Source organism: Ictalurus punctatus, chromosome 29 (assembly GCF_001660625.3).
Source record: "Ictalurus punctatus breed USDA103 chromosome 29, Coco_2.0, whole genome shotgun sequence".
Taxonomy (NCBI): Eukaryota; Metazoa; Chordata; class Actinopteri; order Siluriformes; family Ictaluridae; genus Ictalurus; species Ictalurus punctatus.
The window spans coordinates 16,073,380-16,087,686 of NC_030444.2; the positions used below are offsets into that span (position 1 = coordinate 16,073,380).

Genomic DNA, 14,307 nt, shown 5'->3' on the forward strand with positions numbered 1-14,307 from the left:
GTTTTATCTCTTTGAAGTGTAGTACCTTTTGTAGAATTAATTCCACAAATATATTCTTCTTTTAAGAAATACAAATATTGGTGAGTTAAATACATGAATTATTTAATTATTTATCAATGGATTGAATAAAAATAAATAATAAATGGGTAGGGTTGTTTATATGTGTATTTACCTTTTATTTAAATATAATTCTAAGATGTATTTAATATTTTTTTAAATGTTTTTCTCTTTTCTGTTTAATAAATGAATTAAAATCCATAAACATACATCAATACTGCACTGATGGATTTTATAAATTGATTTAATAAAATGTATTTTATTTTATATTTAAGTTAGATAAACTGCTTGATTTATTTACTCACTATAAGCTCAACATTTGTCTTTCAATTGAAAGATACAGGTATAGATTTTTTTTCTTCAATTTATGTATTTATTTATTTATTTATTTTCCTCTCTGTTTATCTCTCCACGTCCCTCCTCATAGCTGCTTTAAGAGTGTATTTAGACTCCTGTCCTAATATCGCCCTTTTAGATATGTGGTGCACTATATAGGGTGTTAAAGCCACTACACGCAGACCCTACATAGTGCACTGCTGTAGGAAGCGCAGAGAGGTTTGGAATTCGGCCCGTGGCTAGTTCTCTGTGTGGTCAGTGTGAACCCGGAAGTGGGCCGACACTAACCCCGGGCTGAGACGGTGAGTTATATTCACGCTGATATAAAAACAGCTGTGTGATGATTATAAAAGAATTGTCTGTGTTTTAAAGGTTTGAGATTTGATCTCAGGTGTGAAATAAGTGTAAGACTGAAGTACAGAGAAACTACAGATCAATCAGCGCTTAGAACTGTAGCTAATTAGCCTAGCATAGTTTAGCTTAGCAATGCAAACAAGCGGTTGTAGATCTGAGGCGGTGACTCTTTAAATTACAACTTTAAAATAAAATAAAAAGAAACACTTTCTCCATATTAAATAATCACTAAAAATAAACATTACACTAGTGATATCGTCCATTAGTTATAAATATATGCTAGATGCTAAGATACTGTTTCCGATATATGTTTCTGTTTCCGAGGATGTTGTTAAAATAATTATAAACACACATAACTTCATCTCCGCTATTGAGATTTTATAAACGTTTAATTTCTATACATTTATTAACTATAATCAGAACAGACATTTCATTTGGGTTTTTAAGCATTATCCGTGATTTAGAGGCGGCTGTGATGAGGAAGCCTGGGGCCGCGTCCCAAAACGGCGCCATGTTGGAAGTCTAGCGCACTACGTAGGGTTCAGAGGACGTGAGTGCACTATTTCTAATCCCTAGGTAGTGCACTCGTGTAGGGATCAGCTAGTCCTTTGGGATACAGCCCGAGTGAGTGTGACCGGTATGTACAGTATGTTTATGGCGACGTGTAGGAGCATGTAAAGGAAATAAAACACGTAAGTAAAACAAACGCGTGTATTTTTGGTAATAAGGAAATGTATTTATGGAGCACTACTTTATTACTGTATGAATGGGGGATTATTCTATTGAATTAAACTCGGAGTTGTTTGTGTTTTCTCTCCCCAGATCAGTCTGTGGTCAGAGTCCTGGATAATAACTCCAGCAGTGTGACACCTGAATTATTCCTGACTTCACCATGACGCAGTGATCTCTAACCGACAGCTCTACACTGTATTCACTAATAGAATTGTATTAAAGCCGTGTGTGTGTGTGTGTGTGTGTGTGTGTGTGTGTGTGTGTTAGTGTTAGAGCATCGTACAGGAGTGTAAACATGGTGGATAACCGCTATGCCACAGCCTTAGTGATCGGCTCTGTGCTGAGCCTGTTGGCCAGCGTGTACCTCTCCGTGGCGGTCGGTACTCAGCATTGGTGCCAGTACCGCAGTCCGCCGGCCAGCAACGACGCCAACAACGGCTCGGACCTGCGGGAGCTGAAGGACGCTTTCGGGAGCGAGGACGTGCCCGAGAACTCGTACAGTATGGCTCTGTTCCGCCTCAACGGCTCTGTGGGGCTGTGGTGGCGCTGCATCCTCGTACGTCAAACAGGTGTGTGTGTGTGATATTAAAGCAGCCATGTGTGAGATATTAAAGCAGCCGTCTGTAATAGTTACTGCACCCTGATGTATGTGTATGTGTCGAGAGTAGCGATAAGCATTGACGGGACATCCTTTCTCAACCAATCCCCAAACTCACACTTTTACACCTCAGGAGTCCTCTGATTAGAAAAAGGGGCGGAGCTTCCAGCTGACTCAGGGACAGAAAATTATAAACAGGCCTTTTTTTTTTTAGGTGCACTCTCTGGGACTCTTTAATGCACATCACATTTCACCATCCAGTCAATGACATTTAGGAATAGCAGTAAAACCGGACGTCACGTTTCCGAACCGTTTAAAAACGAGAAAAGTCCTGAAATTATGAAACAACACTGCTTTATTATAGCTTTACAAACCGATGTTGTTCTTCTAGTTCAACAATCTTCTGTTTATTAGAGGGATAGAATAATTTTTTTTAAATCACAGTCCGCACCGATCAAAATCAGATCTAATCCGTGCTTAGTGAGATGTTTGTGTTGTAGCGTGAGATGTTCTTCTTTTCTCTCTCCGTGTCTCGGGGTTTAGACTCTAAGATGGTGTCTGAATGTGAGGCCTTCACTTTAGCGCAGCAGTTTGAAATCAAACACCTGAATCACAGCAGCGGTGATGAGGATTTCCTGCGCACCTGTACGTATTTATTTATTTATTTATTTATTTGATGTGTGTGTGGATATTCTCTTATTTGGAGGATCAGATGTTAAAGATTATGGACAGTTACAGGGTTGTAGAGGTATATTTGTGTGTACCCTCAGTGTGTAATATGGTGTGTGTGTGTGTGATGTCTCAGATCTGTGGCGATGTCGCTTCATCTTCCCCCTGGTGTCTCTCGGCCTGGTGTTTCTGGCAGCGCTGGTCGGAGTGTGTGCCTGTCTCTGTCGCAGCCTCACACCCACCCTGTTCGTCGGATTATTGCACCTTCTGGCAGGTAAACACACCGTAAACACACCTTACACACATACATACCTTACACACACACACACACACACACACACACACACACACACACACACACACACACACACACACCCCTTACACACACAGTAGTATACTAACAGCTAGTCACATAGAATTTTAATTATACAAGGTTATATATGATTATGGAGGACTGTAGATTATAACCGAGGATTATAAAGTGTTATAGAATACAGTAGAGAGTATATATACAGTTCCTTCCATTAATATTGGCACCCTTGGTAAATATGAGCAAAGAAGGCTGTGAAAAATTTTCTTTATTGTTTGATCTTTTGTTAAAAAACTCACAAAAATACTCTGCTCTCATGGATATCAGACAATTGCAAACACAGCACAGGTTTATCAAAATATATATTTACGTATAGGTGTGCAACAATTATTGGCACCCTTTAAGTCAATACTTTGTGCTAGCTCCCTTTGCCAAGATAACAGCTCTGAGTCTTCTCCTATAACGCTGATGAGGTTGGAGAATACATGGCGAGGGATCTGAGACCGTTCCTCCATACGGAACCTCTCCAGATCCTTCACATTTCAGGTCCATGCTGGTGGACTCTCCTCTTCAGTTCACCCCACAGGTTTTCTATGGCAGTGTTTTCAAAGTGGGGGTTGCCCGGGGGAGCCCGGGGGGCCTCAACAATTTGGTGTGAAAAATAAATAAATACATGGTTTTTTATAACATGTTATTTGTAACAATGCATATTAAAACCACATTTGCTATACCTACCTTTCTAATTGCTAAACAGACAAAACATCAATGTAAACGGTCACTGTTTGGCATGTGTTTTAAAGACATCTTGCAAAAGGGGGCCTCGGTCAAATGTTAATGCCATTTGGGGGGCCTTGCCCTGGAAAAGTTTGGGAACCCCTGTTCTATGGGGTTCAGGTCAGGGGACTGGGATGGTTAGGGCAGGACCTTGATTTTGTGGTCAGTAAAACATTTCTGTGTTGATGTTGATGATGTTTTGGATCACTGTCCTGCTGGAAGTCCAACCACGGCCCGTTTGAATCTTTCTGGCAGAGGCAGTCAGGTTTTCATTTAATATCTGTTGATATGTGATGGAGTCCATGATGCCATGTATCCTAACAAAATGTGCAGGTCCTCTGCAGAAAAACAGCCCAAAACATTAAAGATCCACCTCCATATTTAACCGTGGACATGAGGGACTTTTCCATACGGCTACCTCTCTGTGTGCTCCAAAACCACCTCTGTGTTTATTACCAAAAAGCTCTATTTTGGTTTCATCTGACCATAGAACCCGATCCCATTTGAAGTTCCAGTAGTGTCGGCACACTGAAGACACTTGAACAATTTCCTGTTTCCTGTTCCTAGTCACCCAGGTGTACTAAAACAATGTAAAATATCGATGGGAATTTACTTCAAATATATCTTTTCCCTATGAATTCATAGGGGTGCCAATAATTGTTGCACATCTATATTTAACAAACATGTATTTTTTGGATAAACCTGTGTTGTGTTTGTAATTGATTGATATCCATGAGAGCAGAGTATTTTTGTGAGTTTTTTTTTAACAAAAGATCAAAAGGTTCAACAATAAAGACAATTTTTCACAGCCTTCTTTGCTCATATTTACCAAGGGTGCCAATATTAATGGAGTGCCCTGTGTAATAATTGTTGTGTAAACACTGTATAGTTACTTGCTGCTGTTTTTCATCTTTACACACCTCTGTGGATATAAAAAGTTTACACACCCCGTACACATCGTGTCCGAGCGTTTTCCAACAAGATTCAAGTGAAAAACAAATAAACATTTTAGGGGATAAAAGAAAAAAAACAACAACCACCTCGTTGCATAAGTATACACACCCCATGACAAAGCACCTTCTGCTTGTAGCCTGTAACTTTAAACTTTATAGCGATCCATATTTAATGTTTTATTCTTGTAAAGCGATATGTGTTTCCAAAATGTTATGTGAAGAAAATGTATTATTAATATTTTTAATGAAGTAAGTAAAGTGATTGTGGTTCTCGCTCCGTTCCCGCAGGTCTGTGCTCCCTGGCCACGGTGTGCTGCTTCCTGGCAGGAATGCATCTGCTACACCGAACGTCGGAGTGGCCCGAGGGCGTCGTCTGGTCTCTGGGCTGGTCCCTATACCTGGCCCTGGTCTCCTCCCCGCTGCAGATGATGGCCGCCGCTCTGTTCATCTGGGCCGCCAGGAGCCACCGCAAGAACTACACTCGCATGACCGCTTACAGGGTCGCGTAATTCAGTGTTCACACACCGCAGGACTGGAGCACCAGAGCACTGAATCGGCGTACCTCTGAAAATCAAACACATCACATACACCGCTCACCTGAGGAACCACCTGAGGAACCACCTGAGGAATCATTAGAGGAGTCCTGGGTGGGTGGTGGGGTACCTGAGGAGTCACCTTAGTGAATTACAACTGAGTCTTTAATAATGTTATAAGCTCCTCATTACTATCTTCTTCACCACTAAACCCAGTCCTACAGCAGAGTCCATACGTCTGAGTGAAGAGTGAAGGTTTCCTCAGTACCTGTACACCGTCCTGCAGAGCATCCATCACAAATACTTTCCTGAACATCATCTGTTCATAAACATCAGAACAGAATATTCAAATGTATTCCTGCAAACATCTACGGAAGTGTGCAAAAGTGTCTTTAAACCCGGGATATTTCTATCATTTTTAAGATAAAGTGCAAAACATGGGATTCCTGATATAGTTTCAGATCGTTCAAGTGTCTGGACATTTTTCTGGCCCTGAAAATAAGCTCCGCCCCTTGGCGTCACCCACAGAGCTGATATGGATCACAACCCGTAAGTAATGTTTCGTTCCTATGAAATGCTCATGAAAATCAGTGTTTATTACAAACTTTTCATTTTTAACTTAAATAAGATAATGTTAGAGATGTTTGGTGGAAGTTATGCAGCCTAAAAATATAAAAGCAGATTTCATGGGTTTTTTTCTAGAGTTCAGAGGAATGTGAGTGTTTAATATACACAGCCGGTCAAGTGAAGGAATAATGCTTTATCATGATTGTGGGCGTGGCACATAACCAGAGTCAATCTCTGATTGGCTGCCACTGTTATATTAGCATCTTATTTGCATTAAATCATTTTTTGGGGGGGTTTTGCTCTGTATGTCTGTCATTTTCCCAATCCTTCATATTTTTATTATTATTACAGAAAATATTTTCCCTCATATATCACCACATGACAAAGTTTTGGCACCTCATGGTTTCCAGTAATTACCAAGAGAATTAAACATTTATTCGCATATAATACATTACTCCATGTGAGCTACAGCTGATTCTTTTTATGCCCCGGTTTTATTTTTTTTTATTTTTACCTGAAAATAACTCTCTTGAGCTTTTGAGATGGAATGCTGGTCCGGTAACCGTATTGGGATAAAAACTGAGCTGAATAATTCATTCCCTGTGTTCATTGTGAAGCTGTTAAAAGCGTAATCCAATTAGTTTAGTCAGCTTTTTTGCAGTATATTCGATGAAGTGTGTAATTTCTGTGTAAACATGTCTGTGTGCGTAGCAGAAACTATTTTTGAATGCAGTCATTTAAAGAGGTGCATTAACCACTGAAGCCTTTCACTTGTTTTATTTTTCTGGATTGTGGTCTTCATTACGCTCATGTTTTATTTCTTTAAATCTTATATTGGAATGTTTTTTTTTCTTCTTTTCAATAGATCACATAATCACTTTAAATCTGTATCATGGCTGTTGTGTATGTATTTATATATTTATAAAAACCTTTTGGAGGATTTTTTTTCTTTTAGTTAGCATCATGTGGCTTGTTTTGGTGCGATTCTAAATTGCCTCTTAAACCGTATGCAATACATTAACGCCGAGTTAAACAGATACCTCACGGTCAGGATGAAACACCAGGACAGTCCACTGTGACATTTTAAAGCAGCCCAGATTACCCTCTGTGTCTTTTAGGTTTTTATACATGTTTTTATATTTCTACATTTCAAATGAGCGATCACAATAAATGTCTTTCCAAGTGGAATATGTGTATGGAGATTTGTTTTTATATATATTTTATATATAGTTTTGGAGTGTGATAGGAAAACAAAACGTGTACTGCTGTCTACTTTTATTCCTATCACACTCCGAAGCTGAGATCAGGGAGATGTTTACTGCAGGGAAAATGTCTACGATGTGGCTAAAATGCACGGAGTGTGTGAGCAGTGCTGCCACAGTTCAGCAAGGCTGAACTGCAGTGAAAAATGCCAAAAACCTATGTATTTATTATTTATTTATTTTTATTTTTATTTTTATTTTAACCTGCTAAATTGGAACGTTGTGGTCCCAGGATTTAGTGTTAACAGTACTGTGCAAATGTCTTAGGCACAATGGCTTCAAAAAATAATTAAATTAAATGTTTCTGTGTTTTTAAAAAAATGTTTTAAAGAGCAGTAAACAGTAATAAATGAAACAAACTCAATATTTGGTGTGACGACCCTTTACTTAAAAAAAAAAAAAAAAAAAAAAAAAAAAAAAAGAATCTTGGGTACACTTTCTACAGTTTTATAAGGAAATGAGCTGTGAGTGTTTTGGAGCATCTTGCAGAACCAGACTCGGTTCTTCTGGAGACTGACTCTCACACTCGCGTCTTATTTCTGCAGAGTTTATTTTTGTCTGAAAAATGTCTCTTATGTAATACGCTGCTTTCTTTACGGACATACAAACATTTTTCTGTAACATTTCATTTTATGCTGGAAAACTGTTTGGGAAACTAACATCTTTTCTGTACTGACTTGATAATATAGAAGTCATACAATAAAATAAAAATCTTTAACAAAGTTTGTGCTAATAGGGTGCCTAAAATTTTGCGTGGTACGGTATATATGTGAAGGTAACAAGTCGAACAGAGCTGAAGTTTAGCTAAAGCTGGGACTGAATTTAGCTCGGGCTCGAGGAGAAAATACAATGATGGACGTTAATGGAGAGAGGAGTGTGGTGGGGATGTTTGGCCGATGTCATTTTAAAACACAAAGACGCTACGAGACCTGTCAGTTCTTGTGGGGTTTGGCGGTGATGTGGTAACGTCTCTGGCCCTGTGCTCAGGGGTTGCTGGTTTGAATCCTACTCGGCCCTGTGTTTATGTTTGGTTCACGTCTGTGCTGTTTACCCTTTAGGGCAGGGTTACGTATATGAAGGTGAAAAGGTCTAGAAAACAGACTCCTTGTACGAGATCCTGTAGCTCATGTGGATGAGCATTGCCCGCTGGGTTGAGAGATTGCTGGTTCAAACCCCAGCCAGGATTCAAGGATATGGGTGTAGATGGTTCAGGAAGCAGTGGAAGGCTGGGGGATGTGGGGATGGATGGATGGTGTGAGCTGGTTGGGGGTGAGTAGCAGGGCAGCTCCCCACAGAGGAGGAGCAGAAAGAGGTTATGAAACTTGAAGAGAAAGGTTGGACATAGGGTTTTTACAGAAAATTTTTATATAATGCAAAACTAAGTCCAACCCCTCGCTTCAGGTTCCATAACCCTCTTACTGTCCACTGCTGGTCCTCGGGGGGCAGATGCCCGGATATTACCCCCCTTGGTCACGCCCTCCAGCCATCCTGCACCTTCCACGCCACTCATCCTGGACCTTCCGCATCAATCCTGAACCTTCCACGCTCTTATCCTTTCATCCTGGCTGGCGTTTGAACCAGCAACCACTCAACCCGGAGGGCGATGCTCATCCACATGAGCTACAGGATCTTGTACAAGAAGCCTGTTTTATAGACCTTTTCACCTTCATTTATGTAACCATGAACTAAGCATCACACTTCCAGGTCAAAAAAGTGAGACACATTAACTCCCCATTCTACATTTCACCATCCAGCACACTGCACCCAAGCTGGGTTTGAACCAACAGCCTCCCACTCCAGAGAGCACAACATCACCACAACATCACCACACCGCCACCAAACCCCACAGCAAACACCACGGTGTCGTAGCGCCTTTGTCTTTTAAAATTATGATCCACAAAAAAATTCACAGGCATCACAGCAAAAAAGACCACAACACATTTATCTCTCGCTTCATCCATATATACACTGCATATACAGTGAAGAGAAGATGAAGCAGTCCCACTTCGTAGCTCAGCGTCTCTCCAGAGAACGTCAGGAACACAGGATCTCCATGCTGGAGAAGGCAGAAGTCTTGATCCCGGAGGATATGTTCACATTTTAGACATCATACAGAAATGTATTCATTAAATTAACTCCAGTTGGTGCTCCAACGTCCTGACTGACGTTTATTACATGCCTTCTGCTGGACAGTCAGACTCCCCCGACTTATTTTGCACGAGTCTGGCCTAGAAATGTTCTGAAAGGTTGGCGCTCCTCAGCCTTTTTAGCCATTTTATCTGCAGTTAAACCTTCGTCCACAAGAGGGCAGCCATCACACCCGCAGTGTATTAAGCTGCATCATAAACTTAGGGGAATCTTTGCTTTTACTTGTAAGGAGTAAAACAAAAGCAAATATGATACAAAACAACACATATGTTATACATTTTGCCCCAATAACGCACTGTTGTAGCTTTATGTAGTCTTATAATAGACATTTTACCTGCACTAAACATCTCCCAGATCTCAGCGTTGGAGTGTGATAGGAACAGAAAACCTGCACTGCTGTCTAAAGCCCGTATACTTTGTTTTGTTTTTACGCGTACGTTAGCGTATACGCGCAGTGGTACGCATAGCCTTTCAAAGTAAACTCCATTTGACATGCACACGTACACAGGCGGTCGACGCATGCGCATCGCGACAGCATGCACTACCCCTCCTGGCCTATAAGAGGCAGTAGAGCGCAGTAAAGTAGGTCTTCTGGTGTGAAGGACGCCAACAAAGAAGAAGAATCGCAACAACACGAAGAACAATGGCGGTGAAAGACACGCTGCTTCTTTTGTAGATACTAGAGGAACAAGAAATTAGAAAATAAAATAAAAAAGCGAGAAACAGAAGCTCTGTGCGAACACTCAAAGAGAAAAGAGCTTACGCTCGTTTTCGTCTCGTCCGTTTTTTCTTCGGCTGCGTATTGTGATTCGGTGCGGGGTCACTGCTGCCCCCTTGTGGAACAACTAAATAGTGCAGAAGAATGAAATGCGCGCGTGCGACCTGTGTGTACAAAGTAAAGTAGAATCTGGCGGCGCGCGTGCTGTAGTGTTCCACAGTAGATGTCTTCTCCAGAGTGGGTCAGTGAATATCAGTGCATGATGTTAGCTAGCTCTTCATTTCATGCTGTGACGAGCTGTAGGCTACAGAGCGAGCTTCTGTTCCCTTCATAGTTTTTCATCAGCGGTCCGAACAGCTGTTCATTTATTCAAGCTTTTCTTTTTAATGTATGGAGAGTTTTCACATCTTCTCTTTTAAACTCACAGAGATCTCTTGGTTGTTATTTTGAAGGTAACAAGTCGAACAGAGCTGAAGTTTAGCTAAAGCTGGGACTGAATTTAGCTCGGGCTCGAGGAGAAAATACAATGATGGACGTTAATGGAGAGAGGAGTGTGGTGGGGATGTTTGGCAAATGTCATTTTAAAACACAAAGACGCTACGAGACCTGTCGGTTCTTGTGGGGTTTGGCGGCGATGTGGTAACGTCTCTGGCCCTGTGCTCAGGGGTTGCTGGTTTGAATCCAACTCGGCCCTGTGTTTATGTTTGGTTCACGTCTGTGCTGTTTACCCTTTAGGGCAGGGTTACGTATATGAAGGTGAAAAGGTCTAGAAAACAGACTCCTTGTATGAGATCCTGTAGCTCATGTGGATGAGCATCGCCCTCTGGGTTGAGAGATTGCTGGTTCAAACCCCAGCCAGGATTCAAGGATATGGGTGTAGATGGTTCAGGAAGCAGTGGAAGGCTGGGTGATGTGCGGATGGATGGATGGATGGATGGTGTGAGCTGGTTGGGGGTGAGTAGCAGGGCAGCTCCCCACAGAGGAGGAGGAGGAGGAGGAGCAGCAGAAAGAGGTTATGAAACTTGAAGAGAAAGGTTGGACATAGGTTTTTACAGAAAATTTTTATATAATGCAAAACTAAGTCCAACCCCTCTCTTCAGGTTCCATAACCCTCTTACTGTCCACTGCTGGTCCTCGGGGGGCAAATGCCCGGATATTACCCCCCTTGGTCACGCCCTCCATCCATCCTGCACCTTCCACGCCACTCGCCCTGGACCTTCCACATCAATCAGCCTTCCACTGATTCCTGAACCTGCCACGCTCTTATCCTTTCATCCTGGCTGGCGTTTGAACCAGCAACCACTCAACCCAGAGGGCGATGCTCATCCACATGAGCTACAGGATCTCGTACAAGAAACCTGTTTTATAGACCTTTTCACCTTCATTTATGTAACCATGAACTAAGCATCACACTTCCAGGTCAAAAAAGTGAGACACATTAACTCCCCATTCTACATTTCACCATCCAGCACACTGCACCCAAGCTGGGTTTGAACCAACAGCCTCCCACTCCAGAGAGCACAACGTCACCACAACATCACCACAACGTCACCACAACGCCACCAAACCCCACAGCAAACACCGCGGTGTCGTAGCGCCTTTGTCTTTTAAAATTATGATCCACAAAAAAATTCACAGGCATCACAGCAAAAAGACACAACACATTTATCTCTCGCTTCATCCATATATACACTGCATATACAGTGAAGAGAAGATGAAGCAGTGGTGCTTGAAAGCTTGTGAACGAAATCTATATTTCTGCATAAATACGACCTAAAACATCATCAGATTTTCACACACGTCCTAAAAGCAGACATAGAGAGCTTTTTCTCTTTTTCTGAAGTCCTCAGAAATCTTCTTTGTTCGTGCCATGATACACTTCCACAAACACGTTGTGAAGATCAGACTCTGATAGATCTCTGTTCTTTAAATAAAACAGGACGTCACTCACTCACACCTGATCATCATCCCACTGACTGAAAACACCGGACTCTAATCTCATCTTCACATTAACTGCTAGGGGCGCTTGGGCCGGACCACAAGGCCTGGTAGGAGGTTACGGGGTCATGGAGAAAATGTCTTTTCAAGTGGAATATGTATTTCTTGATTTTTATTTATTCATACGTGTGATTGAATCCATTCCTACATACATAAACATTTCTGGTGAAAATGTGATATATATATATATATATATATATATATATATATATAGTTTACTTTTTCAAATAAAAAAATGTAATTAAAAAAATCAGGTTTGCTTTGAAAAATTTGCAATCTGTTGCATAATATTTTGTAAAATACGGACTTACAGAATATTTTTGGTTAGGAATCGTGATGATTTTAAAACCTGAGGCTGTGATTTATAATAAAAAGATAAAAAGATTGAAATCAACGCCTTTGGTATTGTGCATGCAACTTCCTGTCCTCTTTTCCTGGAGTCCTCATTTCACAGTTTTGATCTCAGTCTGTTTTCACTTGGATGCTCGGGAAGCTCAGTGTTTTCTTGCGAGCCAGATGGAAGGCGATTCCCTTCTCGTAGTAAGCAGCCTCGTTAATGAAGAGAGGATGAAGCGGTTCTTCTTCTTCGTAGCTCAGCGTCTCTCCAGAGAACGTCAGGAACACAGGATCTCCACGCTGGAGAAGGCAGAAGTCTTGATCCTGGAGGATATGTTCACATTTTAGACATCATGCAGAAATGTACTGCACACCTAGTACCTAGTACACACCAGATCATTCTTCAGCAGCTTCGGCCAAAAGCACTGTCATACCCTCAGGGTATTTTGGCCACACCGTAATCGGTACAAGTGGGACTGTTTGCATTAACAAAAAATTTGATATTAAAGATGACAGATATTATACATTTTTCCCCAATAACACACAGCAGTAGCTTTATTTAGTCTTATAATGACATTTGAAAATGATCCCTCGAGCAACATATTCAGACAATGGAAACGTATATGAATGGGTCACTGAAATAGTCCATTAAGAGTTCTCGCAATATTTCTGTCTGATCTGCTGGTGCTGTTATAGTGTAGTCACTGATTCATAAACAAATCTGATATTATGTCATTTTTAATACCTGTAGTTGTGGATCTGTTTCTTCAAAGTGACAACCTTTTGAATATATTTTAATATCAGATGGGTTTATGAATAAATGTCATTTCTGATACCTGTAGTTGTGGATGGATGGCAGCCGTGGGTTTGCCAGTCTTAGGGTCTCTGGGGTAATCCATACTCTTCTGCATTAAGTAGACCTCTACCTCTCCTCCTTCAATTTTTTTCCCTAAAAGAAGATAAAAGATTATCTGATTAGTTTTGTACATACAGATGAGGTCCACTTTTCCCAAAACCCCATAATATCATAGCGGAAATCACCGCCAATACGTTATGTCATAAAGGAAACTTTTAAATAAATAAATAAAGGATACCTCATAACCAAAACCCTTGAAACATTACATTACATAAGTTGGAGCCTGTAAGGAATGTAAATACAACATACAAAATCATGGGTTTTGATCTTGTGCAAAAAAAAAAACATCACAGTGAAGTTGCCAGTACAGCGTAATGACCTCGTTAGTGTGTTTGTGTGTAATACAGCAAATTGATGTAATGGCTCCCAAGTGACGCAACAGAAATGCTCATTCGATACCGATACCACAGCCGTCCATGTCCAGGAGCCAAGGGAGCAAAATCGCCCACGCTGTTTGGGTGAGAGGGGCGTACTCTCTCTCTGTCCTGTCAGTCTCTCTCACTAGCCAAGTCTGGGCATCTGTGAGCTCTTATATGTGGAACAGGACAGATAGTGCTTTCCTCCAAGTGTGGTGCGCTGCATGAGCAGCAGTTTAAACAGATCCAGAAGTCCCCCGGGAGGAAGCACGTGTTAGCCTCCAGTTGGTAGCTTTCATGTGATAGTAGAGAGCTGGCTGGTGGCGGGCTAATTGGGGAGAAAATGGGGAAAAATATATTTTTTAAAAAAAGATTATAATGTCATCTCAGATCCGACATACCGGAGTTGAAGGTTTCAGTCCAGTCCAGAACGGCGTCCACGCCCTGTTTCATGATGTTGAAGATGTCTGCTCTGACAACACCTTGTGGCTGTGGCCCGACTTCTAAAGCTGAGGAATCACAAGCCCAAAACAGAGTCAAACCTACTGCATAACAACGACAGAACCGGCTACTTTACAGAACTGTACAAACATGGATCCACTCCATGGAACACACACTTACAGACGCCACACTTGGCAACTGACTCCAAGGAAAACGCTTCAACAGGAGGAACATTAATCAACACCAATC

The 14,307-nt window shown here is 41.3% G+C and overlaps 2 protein-coding genes across 5 annotated transcripts in view; one reads left to right on the top strand and one right to left on the bottom strand.

Annotated features, from left to right (window-relative positions):
* The first annotated feature begins 588 nt into the window (after nt 1-588).
* cldnd1b (claudin domain containing 1b) lies at nt 589-7,071 on the top strand. 2 transcript variants are annotated; one of them, XM_017461044.2, is made up of 5 exons: nt 589-695; nt 1,570-2,048; nt 2,621-2,722; nt 2,883-3,020; nt 5,072-7,071. In XM_017461044.2, the coding sequence occupies exons 2-5, from the start codon at nt 1,775-1,777 to the stop codon at nt 5,290-5,292; spliced, it is 735 nt and encodes a 244-aa protein (XP_017316533.1). In that variant the 5' UTR covers nt 589-695; nt 1,570-1,774; the 3' UTR covers nt 5,293-7,071. The 2 variants fall into 2 exon arrangements, with proteins under 2 accessions (XP_017316533.1, XP_017316535.1); XM_017461046.3 differs by lacking the exon at nt 589-695 and adding an exon at nt 712-1,439.
* Nucleotides 7,072-12,106: 5,035 nt separating this feature from the next.
* LOC108260612 (N-acyl-aromatic-L-amino acid amidohydrolase (carboxylate-forming) A) overlaps nt 12,107-14,307 on the bottom strand; it is a 4,379-nt gene continuing 2,178 nt past the window's right edge. For all 3 annotated transcript variants that reach the window (XM_017461028.3, XM_017461029.3, XM_053677729.1), the window contains 4 exons: nt 14,239-14,307; nt 14,019-14,126; nt 13,182-13,294; nt 12,107-12,669 (listed from right to left, as the gene is read on the bottom strand). The exon at nt 14,239-14,307 is cut by the window's right edge and continues 25 nt beyond it. In XM_017461028.3, coding sequence (XP_017316517.2) covers nt 12,472-12,669; nt 13,182-13,294; nt 14,019-14,126; nt 14,239-14,307 — 488 coding nt within the window. In that variant the 3' untranslated portion in view covers nt 12,107-12,471. The remainder of the gene's footprint in view (nt 12,670-13,181; nt 13,295-14,018; nt 14,127-14,238) is intronic.

Coding starts and splice junctions, on each gene's coding strand:
- cldnd1b (XM_017461044.2), top strand. CDS start 1,775: ATGGTGGATAACCGCTATGCCACAGCCTTAGTGATCGGCTCTGTGCTG. Junction 2,049..2,620: donor CATCCTCGTACGTCAAACAG/GTGTGTGTGTGT, acceptor CTCGGGGTTTAG/ACTCTAAGATGGTGTCTGAA. Junction 2,723..2,882: donor TGAGGATTTCCTGCGCACCT/GTACGTATTTAT, acceptor GTGATGTCTCAG/ATCTGTGGCGATGTCGCTTC.